This window comes from Strix uralensis, chromosome 17, assembly GCF_047716275.1.
Source record: "Strix uralensis isolate ZFMK-TIS-50842 chromosome 17, bStrUra1, whole genome shotgun sequence".
In the NCBI taxonomy this organism is placed as follows: Eukaryota; Metazoa; Chordata; class Aves; order Strigiformes; family Strigidae; genus Strix; species Strix uralensis.
The window spans coordinates 11,937,980-11,956,746 of NC_133988.1; the positions used below are offsets into that span (position 1 = coordinate 11,937,980).

Below are 18,767 nucleotides of genomic sequence, written 5' to 3' on the forward strand. Positions count from 1 at the left end.
TGTTTAAGTACCTCATTTCCAGGCTCATTCTCTAAATCACAAATCACTTCAAGACATTTTTTTTTTTCACACTGCAACTTCTCAGCATTCATTATAATATAAAAAACATGACATTGAGTTTCAATCTTACCAAAGTCACTTAAAGCTGCTATTGTCTCAGTACTAATGTTGATTTTTCCAATTGCTTGACTAGATCAAAACACAGAAATAATAATGCTAATGATAATTTGGTAGAGAATTGGCATGGAGGGACATTCACAGCAGAATAAAAAGATGTATCTAATACAGTTTGCTTGAAATAGAAAGCTTCACTTGACCAAATGAAATCTTCCAGTTAATTTTCTTTTAGCCTTTCATAATTAATCTATTTAGGCATATTTCAAAATGCCATTTCTAGTTATTTTTAGCTGTTATTATTTGAACTTCCACATAAATTTTGGACTTAAATTTCTTGGCAAAGCAAAGGAATCAAAGAAAAGTACAGCTTTTCTTCTTGCTAATTTTTTTTTACATTCTTCTAATAAATCCACATTGCATGGGTCTTTGTGTTACAGATTGGCAACAGGAGATAAATTTCTGTAATACTGTTTTCTCCACTAATTTTTGCTAAGCTGTAGCAAAAAAAAGCTGTAGCTTTTGTAATGCTATAGAATAAGAATGAAGACCAGATTAGTACACTGGTTGGGTAGAAGAGGGAAAGTATTGAAAACATTGAAAAATTTTGGGAGGATGTCTGTATTGTGCACTGTTCTACCTTGTAGAGAGATAGCCAAGCTACCTCTGGGCATCGTAGTAAAGATGAGTGCAGACTAGTTTGTCCTTTTTTAGCCTGTAGGCTGCTGGTATCCAACACACCTTTTCAACATTATAATGCAGTCTATATTTTCAGAAAAATAATTTAAATACATCTCTTACCTAAGTAACTATAATATTTTGCTTCCGTCATTAAACAGGAATTGCTGGCTCACGTTTCATCCAGAGCTCACCTCTCACTGTACCTAGTACCTGTGTGTTAAATTTTTTCTTCCTTTTTCTTTAATTGGAGTAATCTAATTAGTTGGAAAAGTACCGTGAAATAAAAGTAGTAACTCCAGGCAGTAACAGGATGACATTTCACAGCATATCTTGTTACTGTCATAAAGTTGCTGATGAACTACAGAAATGCGCACTTCAAAACAAAGCAAGTTATTGGCACAGCCTGATGCATTTGCTGTCACATTTTGATATTATAAATAAAAATTCATTGTCTTTTTAATATATGTACAGACTGATCAGATTTTCAGCCTAAAAGGAAGAATATAATATTGTTCATCAAGGTTTTGTGTTGATAGGGAATCAGATGGTCTTTTCCTCCAAGAAAGCCTAAATACAAGACAGTTCGATGTAAAAGAGAGATAGCTATTGTTGCAGGTTTTCTAATCATTTATCAAAAACTCATATTCTGGGTAGATTTTATTAAACTTGTAATGATGGATAACATAAGGCTTTCTATTACCTGTCATCATGTGTTTGGTAATGCTCATGGAGCCAGTATTTTATCAGGTCCTAGCAATAAGACTTACTACTGTAGTACAGGAAGAGATATGACTGTACTGGCAGGACTGAAGAAGGCTTTATTACCATGCACAACAGAGAAGTATAGTTTGGGTGTATGGTTTTAGTTATGTCTTTATGGCCTCACCCAGCTTCCATTGAAACCAATACGGAGCAGGATAGCCCTCACAGATGAGGAAAATGAAGTTAGCATAGCTGTGTCAGTGTCCATCATGGGAGTATCTGGCCCATTAAATCAGAAAGTCTGTGTGTCGTTGCCCTCTGCTAAACTAGAGGGTTTTAAGACTTTTCTCTGATGGAAAATCTATAGAACGTGATTTTTGGGTTACAATGATAAGGAGTTAAGAGTCAAGGATAGTGCATCACATGGCTATCCAATGGTTAATAAAAAGATTTGCTTATCATGGGCAAGCTTCAATAAAGAAGATAGTGAAAACTTAAATGGAAATAAAGTGAGGATAACTCAAAGTTACTGAGTGATTTTTTTAAGATTTAGAATTTTCCTGTCTAAAATTTGATAACTGAACTTCTGAGCTACATAAAATACACTTTTCTGTTCTTATTGATCCTCTCTTTTCTTCTTTGACGCAATTGATTGGACCCTAAACATTGCACTCCTGTTTACAGACTACCTTTCTTGTAGTGTTTTGCCTTGAAGTGTTTTGTGAGCTCTTTGCTTAGAAGATAAATACTGTTATGCATGTAAAGAATGAGCTTAATTTTTGTGTTTCTTTCTTGTAGCTGGTATGGTAGGTCTCTACACTATGAACCTCCTGCAATGTAGAATAACAAGCTCATTTTTCAGTTTTAACTTAGAGGGTTTCAGAGATACTTCTGATGTGCTCTTGCAATGTGTTGAGCATGCTTGTCTTGGTCCAACAAAATACCAATGCTATTAAGCTTCACTAAGATTCAGTCTCCTAAAAATAAGCAGCTATTTCAGTGGCTTGGAACCAAAGCACTGTAGTAATATTGGCGGAGCCATCCCTTCGAGACTGTAATTGGCTTTGGATTTGAGGATACAGTATGCTACTTTATGTGGTTAGAGCATATTATATGTGGCATGACTAATTGCTTTATCTTTTACTTTTTTTTTTGCTCTCTCTCTCTCTCCCTCTCTCCTGCTCCCCCCCCCCGCCCCTTTCTCTCTTTCTCTCTTTCTTTCTTTCTTACAAAAACAAGGCTCAGGTTGAAGCTAAGAAGGAACATGAAGGAGCAGTTCAGTTACTAGAGGTAAGAAGATATCCTTTGTGTTACCTTTGCTTGTGGAGGTTCCATTCTGAATGTGATAACTTTGCAGTATCATCGCTTTTGAAAGTTTCGAGTATGTAGGCAAATAGAGGTTTTTTTCTCTTTTAGTGTAATTGCATCCTTTAAAGATTATAATTCAGTTAGGAGTGCATTAAGCTTATCTGTTGGAAGTGATGTGTGTACCTCTGTTTTTCTTTGTATAGAATGGAAATTTTGGTAGCATTTTTTGTAAAATACTATCAGATATATAAAAAGGAAGTGATTACTTGTGAGAATTATCATTTAGGCTGGAAATAGAGCTTTAAATGCTAGTAAATTACCTAAGGTTCCTTATTAAATACTGTCTAGTAAACATAAAGCCACATGCTAAAGAGCCAAAATTTTTAAACCTACTGTAAGCACTTGGATACTTTGAAAAACCTTCAAAGGGTGTGGTAGAGAGAGAACACTTCATTCTTTTTATTGGAAAATTAGATCTTTTCAAGGTAGTCTGAACTGGGCATTTGAAAATCAAGGGCACCAGAAACATATTCAAATTTTTAATTAGAAACACGGAATAATTCTGTTTGGAAGGGACCTCTGGCTATCTGGTCCAACTCCCTCCTCAAAGAAGGGCCCTCTTTAAAATTACTGTAGGGTGCTAAAGGCTTTGCCCAGTCTATTTTTAAATATCTCTGGGAATGGAGCTATGACAACCTCCGTGGGCAGCCTCATTCAATCTTTGAAGACTTCCATTATGAAGAATATTATTTTTGTATCCTGTTAGAATTTTCCTCTGGATGTCCATGTCCATTGCCTCTAATCCTACTGCTGTTTTATCACCAGCTGTGACCTTTCTTAGTTTTTCCCAACTATGCTGCAATATGTTTTTAGAATTTGCCATTGGATTTAGTAAGTAAACACTGTTAAATAAATTAAGTTCTGAGAGATGATTTAGATGGTCTGATTTACTAACTTTTAAAGCACTAAATGTCTACACACACTGACGTCATCCATTAAGGTAACACCATCTATAAAGATATGTTAAAAAATCTTAGTATTTTCATTAACAATTGCTCATAGCACTTATGACCTTGGCACAGGGCATTACCTGTAAATGCATTAGTAGGTGTGTTTATGGACTTTGAATCACATTTCAAGCCTTCCTTCAAGTCATTAATCTGAAAGAAAAAAAAAAAACCTAGTAATTTATTCTCCTGTGCCTAAGGATACAGAATTGCTTGTGTCTTGTGTAGAAGTGACAGGAAGAATAGGAGCAAATTCTTACCCCCATTCAAAAGCCATGAGCTTTGATGTCAATTTTAGTTGGAATAGGGCAAGGTTTGCAAAACCTCTTTGTCTTAGGCTGGAGTGAAATTTTTAGAGATTTTAAACTGAGACTCTTACAATAATGGGACCTTTATAATGGATACATACAGTTATGGTTAAATTACATATGAAAACAAAAAAAATCAAAGGAGAATTGAAATAAATTAATATACTCTAATATCTGCCTGGTGCTGACAAAACCTCTTATTCACTTTGCTGTCTGCTGTTTAGAAATGGAGGCTGACCCACAGTGTTGTGCAAGATAGGACAAATGACAACAACATGTAGCAGAAATTAGAACTCCTGTAAGAAGGTTCCTAAAGCAAGCAATTCAGTTTTTCAAAACTAGGCTCAACAGATTCTTTAAGTTCCAGTCATATCGTTTGATGTACTTGGATAAGGTAAAGTGTCAGAAAATATAGACGCACAAGTAAATAGCACACTAACTGCATCCAGATTTCCTTTTCCTCTTTTTTGTTCTTCACTTTTTCATGCAAAATAGGTTTTTGCTGATAATTACCAACTGAGATTCTCTGCTTGAGGAAAAGAAAAGGCATTAAATAGTAATTAAGTCTTAATGTAACATACATATCATAAAGAACACACAATACTATAGATTGATTATAGGAAGTTCATTGTCAATATTTCATTCAGAAAAGTGTTTTTAGCAGAAGGTAATTTCTAGTCTTCTTACCTTCTCACAGTAGTTCTGTCTGTGCACTTACTGGTCATGCATTGATGAAAGGTGGTTTTTCTGGTGCATTGATCGTCTTTAAAAAGACATTTAAAAACTTGTTTATTTGTATCTATAAAAGTTATAATATTCCCACAGAAAGTGTTTTACTCATGGGCTTTCATTATCATCATATATATTAAGTTTGTTTTGCCTGTAAGAATATAAGATTAAATTATTATTTAATGCCTGGTGGAAAGTATACGATGCAGGAAAAAATAAGTAGAAATAAAGCAGGCAAGTGATTATTTACCACCCTCAAGCTAATCAGAATTCCTATTTAGCTTATTTGTCTGCAACCTCTGATTTGCATAACCCCATCAAGTTTTCCTGAGCTTTTGCTTTTTATTCCCATAAACCTATTAATTTTTAGCATTTTATTTAATCTGCCATTTGCAATTTAAGATCAGCAGTGGTATTGATTTCTGAAGAGTTCTATAGTGTGGATTGCATTACTGCATGTTTTTACATGTGTTAACTGTTCTAATATATTTTGCTTTGAAATGTAAAAAAGTGTTCAAGACTGTTTTATTTCTTTGTTTATTCCACATCTCTTTGTTTACTGTGTCTTGTTTGGAATTTATTGCTTTGCACTTCATCCAGAACACCTTGGACAGCATGCAGGTATTTTAGGGCATAAATTCTCCTTTCCCTGTCCTGAATCCTGCACTTTTCCCTTTAAAATGAGTACGATAGTCCTGCCTAACCTTGCATGGGATGCGTGCTAGAACCATTGTTATGCAAGCATGCTTGGTATTTATTGGCCTAATACCAAATCACCAAAATCAGATATTTTTTTTTTCTACAAGAGATTAATCTTCAAATATAGCATGATTTAATGAGAACTCTGATACAGGTTTTGAAAGTTTATTTCTTATGAGCATGCCCAGTAAGAATGGTTTGGTAGTTTATTCAAGATTGTAGCTTTCTGACTGTGTGGATTTTGTCTGAATCCAGATTGTTTCTTTGTTAATACAGAGATAATGTTATGTGATCTTATCACCTGAGGTTCATTTATTGAGCCACCTACCAAAAGCCGTTGCTGCTACGTAAACAGTTTAACTATGAAATGATATCTCTGTAGCAGAGTATTTGAGCTAATTACTAGTCTGAATTCAAGCCTGTCCACCTGGAAAGTTGCTCATCATTTTATCTGTCTTGTGTGAACAGTATCTGTCTTTTAATGGATGAAGTCTGCTTCATTTTCCATTTAAGAAGCTGTTCGAGTTTTAGAAATAGCACTTTGTATTGTATGAGAAACTTTGCAAGTCCTAAGTGACATATATTCAATATGGTCTGCAGTAGAGAATGTCTTTTCATACAACCACTGCTATAGGCAGATCCAGTTTTAGGGAGATCTGATAGACTTGGTGCTTTTGTGCCATTGATATTAGGATGGGCAGAACCATGATACAGAATAAAAATTCAGTACTTCTGAAAGTATAAACACATGCGTCGCTCTGCAGTGACATACATGAATACATCGATTTTCTGCAGTGAGGTGAGTCTGGCTGGCTAACAACGAACCAAGCACCTGCCTGACGTCAAGAAACAAAAATGGATATGGGAATGCCTCCTGTTAGTACTATTGTGGATCTTATGGCAATTTTTTCTTTATATAGTACCAGCTTTGTGCTCATTTCTAACTCACAACCTTGATTAAAAAAAGTAGTAAAGACATTTTTCTTCCAGGCTTCATACTGTCATGAGAGAACAAGAAGATTCTAGATAACTCAAAATAAAAGTCAAAGAAGGCACATACTGAAATGCTATTAAGTTTCAAACTAATAAATAATAAGACATTAATATTTTTTCAAAAATATTTTTAAGACAGCTTTAGCATCTTGCTAGGGTCTGGATTGTGATGGTTTTATTTTTTATTTTATGCTAGAGTTTCCATCACTGCATGTAGAAAGGTCAGTATGTATTCTTAGAGAGTTGAATAGCTCATCCTTAAACTTTCCATTGGAAAGAGGGGATCTAAAACCCCAAACTATTTTACTGCTTTGTTCCTTTAATGGCCTTTTAAAATTGTACATAAGTTGCCTTATTCAGGCAGCAAATTAACAAGTAGCAAAGACTCAAATTTCAGTTGCTCAAAACAACAGTGAAATGATGAAATACACAAAACAAAAATCAAAGCATTTAATGTTTGTGTAAAACTCCCACAATGTCTCTGTAGCTTATTGTTTTCTGTTTCATAATCAGTCAGATACATTGAGACTTCTTTAGCAGAACTAAATTAATTTGTGTTTTATGAATACAAAGAAATTATATCCTCAAAATTCACTGTAGCTTTAAGAATGTGTTTGTTACAAAAAAAGGAACAATCAGTACCACCTTCTGTAATAGGAAATTTTTTATGGTGTTCTGGGGACTGTAAGTGTTTTGTTTGTCTTTAGGTGTGCTAAGATCTTTGTATAGATGGTATGTAATATATGTCGTTTTCTTGATATGTGCATTTTTTCTTATATGAGCTGAGAACATTTTTCTCTTCCAAGAAAAAGAAACCTTTAGTACAGTTAAATGAATATAATTGATATCCAGACTTCTTTTGTTAGTACAGTTGTTTAACTAGGCATATACTGTAAACGGGTTTTTAATGAAGAAAAATAATGTTTGTTCATCATAAAGCATCAGATTAGGATATAATGCGTTTGCTTTTCATGTAAGGAGCTTATTACTGCCTCTGTTGAGCTACTTTCACTTGCAGCGTTTGGGTCACAGCACATAAGACAAAAATGGTCTCAAATGACACTCTGGCACATTTCCAGCCCCTACATGAAAATCAGACCTCACTAATGAAATTATCTGATTTCACTAATGAAATTGGCTGATTCTTCAGTCTTTGCAACAGGTGTTTATATGCTCTTTCGTAACTCTCTGGGTACTCTAGATGTGTGTTTTTTCTCTTCAGGAATATCTGATAGTGTGTGCAAACAGATATACAGACTGTATAAATGCACATTGAAATTTAAATGCATTATATTGAAAACATTATTGTATCCTTAATTTAGCTGGTACAGTGAACGTGCAGGTTTTGGATGAAAGGGTTTTTTCATGATTTAGTGTCTTCACTACTCTTACATATGTTTTGAGTAAAAGTTGTAGAAGAAGTCATGAATTCCCATGCCTTTTGTCATTCCTTTCAGCCAGGGAATCTTTCCTTTCCATCACCTCATCCATTTTTTCACATCAGGAATTCATAAACTGTACGTAGGCAAGTTTCCCAAGTCAGCACAGAAGCTTATCTTTTAAGTTCTGTTTTGTTAAAGACTGATGCCTCAAAATGAAAACAAAAATGTTTGCCAACAATGACATTTTGGTACTTCGCACAAGCTTACAGACAATCTTCTCTTGGCTGGTGTCTGGATTACTTCTGTGTGGTTTGGCATCTATAGTGAGGAGCATTATTTTTGAAAGGGAATTCAGCCAGTAGCTAGGCCCACATTCTGCATGAACCACTGTGGGGGTTTTGTTGTTGTTGTTGTATTTTAATACATAAATGCTAATCTAGCAATTCAGGAGGCTTCAACTTAATAGCAGAGGATGGGCAAACCTCAGAAATATATCAGTTTTAGTAAAAGTTGGATAAGCACACAAAAGTGAAATTCAGATATGTGTAGAAGAAGAGCTGTAGGATCTGTTTGCAGGTGTTCTTGGCAGTGACTTTTTTAGTGCTGCCAAAAAATATGATGAGGAATTTCCCCTTTGGAAACTGGGGATGAAAGGAGTACTTACCTCAATATTACAGGGCTACTAAAAGGTTTCATTCTAAATATGGGTGAGAATTTAGGGGGAGAAAAGTGTTATTGTGACATGTTTATCCCAAAGAGTTTGCCTATCCTGGCTTCCTGGTACTTTAGAAAAATCTGATGCAGTCACAGTTTGCTCTGATCTCAGTCGAATGTCTGTGTTATGTTTTGCTTGTGTAGGCCAAGGTCCGAGAGCTAGAGGAGAAATGCCGGACACAGAGTGAACAATTTAACCTCTTGTCCAGAGAACTAGAGAAGTTTCGACAGCAAGCAGGGAAGATTGATCTCCTGAGCAGTAACTCAGTGGCATCCTCAGATATCCCTGGTTCTCCTGGTAAATCTCTATCCCAGTTAATGAATGGAATAGCCACTTCTATAGGCAAAGGTAAGGACCAGCATTTTATTTGTAGGTATCTTTTCTGCCCTCTAGGTTTTAAGATGCAACTCAATGATGTAAATAGAGTTTGACTGTACAAATGGAGGATAGAATTCACTCCTGTTCCTGCTTTGCGACTTGTTTAAATTTCAGACTATCTCTTAAACCTTCACTGAGATTGTTCCAGTTTTATTCAGACACTGCTGTGAGCAGAATTCTCTCTAATTGTTGTTGGGTGTAGTGATGAGAAACCTGTGCAGTGTTAAAATTGATGTATTCCTTGTGTAAATACCTACTTCTGTTGGAAGAAGAAAGACTGTCTGCATATACAGGCTTTGTTGTAAAACCTTCACTGTTTCAGGGACAGGAACAGGTCTGCTATCTTGTTGAAGTAGCGGTTATGGGGAAAGAAAGCAGAGACCCACACACTGCATTAGCTATTATATAAAAGAAATTTGTAAATAGAGCTGGGTAGAAAATGGGAAAACTGAACAGAATATTTTGACAAACATGAAAATGTTTTTCGTTTAGTTGCATTTGTTCAACAGAAAATATGCACAAAATTTTTTTTTGTAAAAACTTTTAAGACATGAAAAAAAATGGAAGCAAACACTGTCTACAAAAATACAAATTCTGTCACAAAGTGATTTTGGTTGGAAAGGAGTTTCATGGGATATATTTTAAAAGAACTGAATACAGGTAATACCTACAGTTGCTTACTAAACTGTACAAAGGTGTGTTTAAAGTTTTAACTGTGTTTAAAATAGTATTTGAACATGTAACTACCAGGTGTTTAACAAACAGAAGTCACAACAAAAATATTGTTGATTTGAGGTTTAAAAGAAATGGAGACTATAAAGTTAAAAAAACAAACTACATCTGTATTGGTGTTCTTGCACTTATAGAGCCTAATATCTTCAACACAGTATGTGTTTTTCCAAGATCTGTGTGGAACTTCTGCCAGGTTATCTCCTGTTGCCAGAGGCAACTGCTCCTCCTAAGTACACAACTTTGTTAACAATTCATTCTTCGTAAGAAAATTGCAAAGATCAAGGCAAGAGGTTACTTGAGGACACTTGAAAGTAACTTGCACATAAATCACATTTTAGATTTGTATTATAACTATGTTGTTGTCAAGGCTGAGGAGTGTGCTCACCAGCTCAGCGTCACCCATGCTAGAATAACTTTAACTACTTGTTCTGCAAAGGAACACTTGTCAGGTCATTTCCATTACTTACATATTCCCCCAAAGTTGTTTTAAAATAAGTGTGAAGAGGAACTGGAAAAATAAAATAGTCTTAACCTTTTCTTATTTCATCTTCCTAAGCTTCTAGAAAAATTCTGAGGCATAGGGCCTAGAAATCACAAATCATTTCCCTATCATTAGAGATGAGCAGTTATTTTCAGTGAAGGGTACTAAAGTCAATGTGAAACCAAGTCAAAAGGAACCAAGGTGACATCCTTCTCTCATTTCACTTCAGTAACTTTGTACTTTGTATGCCTTGGATTTTTGAACACAAAATTCAAGCTGTTTGCACTCATGCCCACTGTGATGCATATTAGTTTATAGGCTTTTCTGGAGCTGCAAGTTTTACCTAAGTGGATATTAAAGTGCACTAAATGGAGAATTCAGAAGGCATTACCTGAAAGACATAAGAATTCAGTACAAATTTCCTTAATACCAACAAGATTAGCTCCTCATGTGTCTAAGGACAGGATTTTCAAAGCAGCAATTACTTTTAAAGGAAAGGTGATTAGGTATTGAAATGTCCTTTAGGCAGCCAGTGAAGGTCCAGTCTGTACCTCTGGAATTGATCTAAATAGGCTCAATCCTCAAATTAAGATCAACTAAACTTTTTGAGGTCCTCAGTCAAACTCTCCAAACTAACTTATATTTATTCTTGAAATACTAATGGAAAGAGCTTTTAAAAAAACCCTCAAAACATAACAAACAGAAGTCTTCCAAGAAATCTTTGACTAAAACCACAGAAAACACAGCTAGTTCTGTACTGAAGTAATTTAAAGGCCTTGCTCTGTAAACCTTTTCTCATAACCTATTAATTTTTATGCAACTTAGAATTCAGGGCCTGCAGCACTAGTGTATAAACATCAGAAATCCCTGGACAATATTCATTCTCAGTATGAATGCACTGATAACAATAAAGTAATGTTTGAGCAAGTGGGCAGGATTTCTAATTATTTAAATCAACCATTTCACAATAATGATGGCAATGCTACAGCAAGTTTTTCAAACCAGAAGTGTAATTATTTTTATTATGTGTGAGGAAGAAAGAACACAAGAGGGAACACAAGGACAGCTTTCAAAGCAAAGCAAATGACGGAAATGAGATCAGTTTATGACCAGCTGCTTTGCCTTAATTGGTGATGTTTGAATGTATCAGGAAATGAAATAAACCTAGCCAGAATAGATTAGAACGTAAAAAGTTCACTCTAAACATATAATAATGTCACAATCAGATATAAAAACCTTAAGATTTATTATTCATCAAATAAAAGGCTCGTTTAAATGCCCCTTCTAGGTAATTTAGGTAGTCCGTAATGAATCAGCACCTCCAATAAATAAAATGAAGAGTCTAATTGTACTACAAGTATGGCCAGCTTTAATTCTGCTGAGACACTTAAACTGAGTCTGGTGCTCTTCCTTGCCTCTTTCCTTGAAAGGGTGTTCTTCAGACTTCCTTAATACATATTTGCCAGTCATGGGAAGATAAAGGCCATTTTGAGCATATATGGATTTTACGAGACTTTACAAACAAAAACCCTGTGCCTTTCTAAGGTTCTTCTCTAGTATTTGGAGGGGAAAAAGAGACATTTCTAGAAGCTGCTGCGTGTTCTTATGAACTGACTTCTTGTATTTTTCATTTTTAACACTTAGTTTTTTCTGGAGTGCAAATGTAAAAGGCAAGGTGCAGGGCTTTTTTTCTTAGTTTCCAGTGAGTTAACAAGTTTTAAAACAGTCTTTATAGGTCTGATTCCTCCACATTCTGTTGTTCAAGCCCAGGGATATCAGTGAAATCGCCTTAGATGAACAAGAGAACCTAGTTTGAAATTATTTCTTATTTTGGAGGTAAAGTTAAGCCAGTTTTTAAATGCAGACATTTTTGTCTTTACTCATGTATTCACAATCCACAAAAATAGACTTCCTCTATAGAAATTATCAGGAGATTACAGAGATTCAGGAGGTTTCAGGAGGAATGTGCTTCATGCACAGTGTATATCAATTTTGCTTTTTGCAAAGACATTGCTTGATGATGCTTGTGTTTATTTTTTTTAATCCAGCTGTGGCTCTACATACATAAAGTCAGCATGAATTTACATATATTATTTAAGCATCTCATGACCTTTTAAAAAAGCTTCCTGACCAGAATATACAGAAACTAACTGCTAACCTTATATGATACGGCTTGCCTGAAAATCTGTTCTTTCTAGTTTATTGCAGATATTAGAATACCTTGAAAATACATAATTTTTAAGCTGCTTTAAAAAATAGAATGCATTGTGGTCCCAGATAAAAGCAGTCCCACAGCATGGGAAAGAGCCTTAGAGGATCAGCTTCTGGTTATTTCACACACTTCTTCATAAAGAGACAGAAGTCGATGGCACCCAGTGCAGATTTTATTGAGCAGGGAGAAGTTACATTGCACGAGTAGCCAAATGAATAGAGAAACAGAGGACACTGAAGGTGGCAATAAGTGCAGTTAGGCAGGCAGATCCCTTTTGCATAGCTAGATCTGGGGCAGAAGCTGTATTTCTACATGCATTGGTGGATATGGGTATAGACTTACCCTGATGGGAAGTGAGGTATCCAAGTAGGCTGTATCTAGTTATTCGCACCATCTGGACCCATAGATGTGTCCAAGCACATGATACAATTACAACTACCACACCGTTTTCTCTCCTATGTGTTAAGGACTCAAGGTAAAATGTATGTACCCTGTTTCACAAGTGGAAAAAATAAGACAGTTTAATATCTTCCAGTGTCTTGATACTCCTGGAGTTCTTGATAATGTGTGTTCCTATCCTGGTTATCATCCTGTATGTATGCAAGGCAAGGGCTATATTGTCCAAGAATCTTTCTCCACATTTTGTATGTAGTACAACTAATTTAATAACAAAGCCTGAAAAATCCAGGAGGTATGAGACCAAACAGCAGTTTCCTTTGAATGAATAATCACAGTTGGACCAATTATTTATAGGCTTGGCGCTGACAGGCTGATATGGCAAGCACATTAACAGCAAACAGAAGGAGCTAAATTGGCTAAAGGTTTCTGAACGGGGATGACTTTTCTGTTATATATGTGAGAAAGGTTCCAAGAATAAAAAAATGTGCCCTTTTCAGCCTGGGGATTGCTGTAAGCAGGGCTGGTTGTAATTAATCTTTTGTATGATGACTTGTATATTTCCCTGCTGTCAATGTGCTTAAGCTGTCCTGCTGTAAATTGCAGTGATGCAGAGAAAATTAATCATATTGGACTAAGGAGCACACCAGAAAAACCCTCTGATGATACGTTTTGGAGCTTATTCTCCTGTGCAATATGAATAAAGAGCTTCCACTGATAATTCCTGGTGACGTGTCTGGGAAGCTTGTGATTCAGTAGCAAAACATTGCTGTCCAGACTTCTGGCAGAACTGGAGATGAAATGCTGAACCTACACATATCCAGGGTCTGAAAAATTAGAGCATAGGTTCCTTACGTTAATGAGAGAGAGAAAGGAGAAGGCACTCTGCATATCTGATTGTGTCAGCAATGCCTAGACTCTGTGCTTTGCTATAACTTCTGCTGATGCTGCAAGTATAATTAGGCTCAGTTTACCATTTCCTGCTTGTTTACATGTGGTCTGGGGACTAAATAATAGTAAAAGGGAAAAAATGTAGAAGTAATTTATGTTACACTTTATTAGTCTCTCTTGCAACCTTGATGAAGTTGTTCTTTTTACTTGTCTCCCCTCACCATTAGGCCTGGTTTTCACTTACGTCAATAGGAGATTAGAGTGTTCAGCCTCTTGTAAGGCTGCCTTCTTAGGTCCTTTAAATGTGCGGTCTTTTCTTTTTTATTTTTAAGTGCTTTAAAAAAGCACGATAAAAATATTCAATATTTCTGGAGATTTTTCCTTTTTTATAGACTATGTGTTTCATTTTTTAGGAACTGGAGAGATGGCACTGTGCTCAAATTATGTGTTTTATTACTGGTGTTAATGACGAACTCTTAAGAAATATGAAGCAGGTGCTCTTGGAACTTACTGCCCTGCAAAAAGCCAAACCACTTCCCTTCATTTCAAAATGACTATGCTGCGAACTAAACTATTAGCATTTCAGTCACTTTCTTAAAAGATAAATGCACAACTTGATTCTACTTTCCAGTATATGACAGAGTCCCTGAAATAAATAGAAGGGTTCCAACAACAGCTTTTTAGTTCTGGGCATATTAAACAGCATGTCAAATAACTTCTCCAAAGTTATCCAAAGATATCAAGGTGCTCAGAACAAAAGTGGACTTCTTTCTTCATTAGGGGAAACTTTAACTTTGATTTTTTGGAATTAAAATACCTTCACTTTCCATGTTATGTTCCATTACATATTGTTGACTTATATAGTTTACCAAAAGGCTGGAAACTAGTAGGCTTAACTGCTTTTATGCTCTGCAGTCTACCTACCTTAGTCTTTTTCTAGAATGATTTCCAACAGGAGGAGAAAGTAACTGACTGCTGTCTATTAGTTGGCGCTGTTTGTGCTTGAGAATGCTTACTTATATGTGTTTTGTTCACTGCCAGGTCATGAAAGTCCTTCTGGAAGTCGTTGTGTGATTTCAGAATTTATACGACCCCTTCAAATATCTGGAGACAAACCAGAACAATTGTCTGTCAAACCTACATTCCTGTCCAAGTCAAGATCTGGTACCCCAAGATGCAGATTTGATTCAGACGTGAGTCTCTTTAAATTTGTTATTGAAAATGTATGTTATGGGGCCAAGACTTCTCTTCACCAAGGGACCAATGTGGGTTGATCCACCTGCTTGTAAAAAGCCAAGACATGAATGTTCTCATTTTCTGAGACAACTTGGGAACAGGACTGGTGGGAATTTAACTGATATTTTCAAAGAAGTCTCAGCTGATAGCCTAGTTACACAGCATAAAAAATGGGTGTGTGAGAACCTCAAGCTTCTGTGGAAACCTCAGCCTTCAATGATGCATTGTACATAAGAAGCGTAAGTCAGCATTTCTTCCTGTGTATGTTTTGGTGTGTGCCTGCGTTACGCGGGTTTATTATATCTGCCAAAAGGTGAGGCTTTGATACAACCTGGGCAAATGGAAGAGAAATTCCATGAAGTTCCCTGTCCTGGCAAGTATGCTCTGACAGAGAAGTAGCTCATTCTGCAGGACTTGTTCTTTGCCTGATTTTCATGATATGTGAATCTTCTCACTACAACTAGGCTGATACCACCCGCTATCAGCAGTTTCCAGCACACTCTCCTACACTGATATTGAGCCTGTAACCTGGAAGTGGAAGTTGCAGGATGTTGTCACTGAACTCTTCCACCGTTCAACTTCACAGCTTGCATTCAATTGTACTTTTGAAAGGTTCTGTTTTTCCTTTCTTAGAAAGGTTTTCTGGTTTTCAGTAGAATTCTAGTGGAAAGCCAATGGGAAGCTCAGAAGAGCTTTACAAAGGTGCCATAGCAAGTTGTTGATATTTAGGACAAATATTAAATGTAAGGAGATATAGGACACATTTTGGAAAATTATAGAAGGATATTATTTTCTACTAAATACTGTAAGGCTGCTTAATATGGGCAAACAGCCATGAGGAAATGATCTTCAGATTTTACCACTCTCAGTCCTGAATCCCATTCTTAATCTTTACAGAAGTGAGTAAATTGAAACTGTGTGCATATTTTCTATCTATTTTATATTCATTGCTACTGAACCTGTGAAAGTTGATAGAAACAAAATGTATTTAAATGGATCACAAGCCTGAGTATGGTGTAGGATATTCAATAAAATATTAGATTCTTGTATAGTAGGAATTCCATAGACATATTAAGGATTATCCACAAATAAATATATGTGTATATTTATGTGTAGCAGCATTACTGGAAAGTGGGAGCATTCATTGCTTTTTGAAGAGGCCACAGAAAAAGAAGCCCGAAGTAGTCAAACCAGAAAAAGCAGCTTAGCAGCAAGACTTAGGGAAGCAGAACTAACAGCAAGGAACAGAAGTGCATGTCAAATTTAATTCCCTTTTTCTATTATTTGTGAGTTATCTCTCACTGAGAATGTCGAGCCCTCTCTTGCAGAATTGTTCGTTGTGTGCCTTCCAGAGTGTAATTATGTGATACACACTTACATTATGTAAGCTCACAGAAATTAAGCTCCATTCTTTTTCACAGGTATCCAGATCCAGGGTGGGAGTATATGAATAAAATCTAAAAATGGAGCATAATGCTGTGAAGTCTGAACTAAAAAACATTATACTCTGCAAAAATATATCTGCAACTTCCCTGATTGTTACTAGTAACAAAGTCTTCTAGAATAAGCATTATTGGGTTAATTATAAGCTTTGTGACATGACCATAAAAAGGTATCAGGATGATAACTCTTGAAAATTTACCTGCTTCCCCAAATGCTACACAGGAGAGAATACCTGTTAGCTGACTACTACTGTCCTTCTCACTGGAAGTGAAGTGTTGGCAGAATAGTGTGTGTTGTGCTAACCCAACAAGCTAACCCACCTCTTAAGAGGGAATTCAGAGGAGAAGTGACTTGACTCAATATTTTTGGGTGCAATTTTGTTCCATACTTGGAACCAAGCAGGGACTAGTTTAGGCCTGAATGTTGCAGTTCAATATTCACTCTGTCCAGACTGTAAACTTTCAGTCAATTTTTGGACAACTTATATTATTTGATCCCACTGTTAAATCTAGTATTGCTACCTTAATTAAAGTTCTTTCAAGCTCAGGTGAAAAGTTTTTCATTTTTCCTAAAAGGATTTACAGCATACTGTAAAGTAAGTGGACAAAAGAAGTGCATCCCTCACTTTAAAGACTCTGCTAGACTCAAAGCATAACAGAAAGAATTACTATTTTACTAGTGAGATACCTAGCACAGAGCTAAAATAGTTCAAGTCTGTGTTGATTCAGCACCACAATTTAATCTCCAGGTTTTGTTGACCAGATTTGTAATGGAATAAATGTGTGGCTTTGCAGAATTGCGTTAAATATGGTAAATTCAGAGGAAATATATTATTTCTTTCACTTAGTGGAAAGGGTGGAGTTCAACAGATACTACTGCTGTAGACTGTATAGGCAAAGGGGTACATTTTATGTGATACTCACTGTTTCCAAGTGTTTAGAAGCTGACACTTGCACCAGCTCTAAACTCAGCATTTGCCTTAAGTACTTAGTCCCTGGTATCAGGTTTCTACTATTGTTTTCTGATTAAAATATTAGGGTATCACCTTAGGTTGTCTGTGTGATCATATAGCTGTACTATGCCCAGAAACACTAGGCATATCACTTACAACAGGTCATCTTGGAGTAACCAAGTTTACTAGACTTTAATGAAGACTTTAGTAAAAGCTTAACCAGGGGGGTGAGGTGGTCAGTGAGACAGGTATGGTTAAGTCATGCCTATTTCTTCAGTCATCAGCATGAAAGGGGGTGCTGTGGTAAATATCCCCTCTCCTTCAGCCATCTCCACTGACCAAATGAAAAAGCACCAGTCGACTGGTGCTTTGTCAGTTTTGCAAGCTTTTGAGGAAAACCAACAGCCAGTCTCAGGCAGGTGATCTGTATCTCTAGCTAGATGTCAAGGAATTAGCTCAATTTCTTTGCCCTAATAGAATCTGAATTCCAGTTCCTTTTGGCCTAAGCCCTCTAAGTAAAATTAACCAGTTCTGTTCCATGTTAGAATTATTTTTTTTTTAAATGTTGTGTGTTCACTGTCTGATACATATCACCTGACATGAAAACAGTGTATGCATCTTTTTGAAATCACATTGTCTTTTTGTTTTTCTCTACAGATGGATAATGATCAGAATTCCAATACCTCAAAGCAGAGATATTCTGGGAAAGTCCATCTTTGCATTGCCCGTTATAGGTAAAAAATGAGCTCATTACATATATAATACATGTTTGTAATATTTAACATTTAGTGCTGTTTCACTTCTGTTCATGCACTGACTTATTACCTGGAACCAATGTTATGGATAGCAGACGCCTTTCCTGTTTGCACTGGATGCAAAATAGTGCCATTTCCATGTGCTGTAAATGTCAGACAAAATTTAACATGGCATGGCTCTTTTACCCACTGCTGTATTTCTAGCCTTCAATGTCTAAATGAGATGAGAATGTGTACCTCCTACTTTATAGAGGATATCTCAATCTGTTCTGATAAATTTCTTTGTCATCAATGCAAGAAAGATTTAAAAGTTCTTCACATCTTTGTTTTGCACATTAAATTTTCAGATATAAAGTATTGTCACAATAAAAATTTCTGTGATGAACAATTTATTTCAGGATGGATATGGATTTAAATACTTTATAAGAAGTTTTTGTCTGTGAGTAGCTTGTTTTAGCTGTAACTTATTGACTTTGTCTTTATTTAACTTCTCTCTGTTGAAGTTAATAAACTTGTGTAAAAGATTGCCATGCAAATAAAACAGAATGTGGGGAATGGAAAACACCCCCACGAGTGAGTTTGCTTTAATTCACTTAAAAAATAAAGATGTCACCAGTGTATTCAAAGAGACCTAAGTGAGAAATGTATAAGTA

The 18,767-nt window shown here is 35.9% G+C and overlaps 1 protein-coding gene across 5 annotated transcripts in view; it reads left to right on the forward strand.

Moving 5' to 3' along the window:
• Positions 1–18,767, forward strand: part of RIMBP2 (RIMS binding protein 2) — a 115,446-nt gene that overhangs the window by 59,302 nt on the left and 37,377 nt on the right. For all 5 annotated transcript variants that reach the window (XM_074887242.1, XM_074887243.1, XM_074887239.1 and 2 more), the window contains 4 exons: positions 2,737–2,787; positions 8,782–8,986; positions 14,770–14,921; positions 18,017–18,093. In XM_074887242.1, the coding sequence (XP_074743343.1) occupies positions 2,737–2,787; positions 8,782–8,986; positions 14,770–14,921; positions 18,017–18,093 (485 nt within the window). The remainder of the gene's footprint in view (positions 1–2,736; positions 2,788–8,781; positions 8,987–14,769; positions 14,922–18,016; positions 18,094–18,767) is intronic.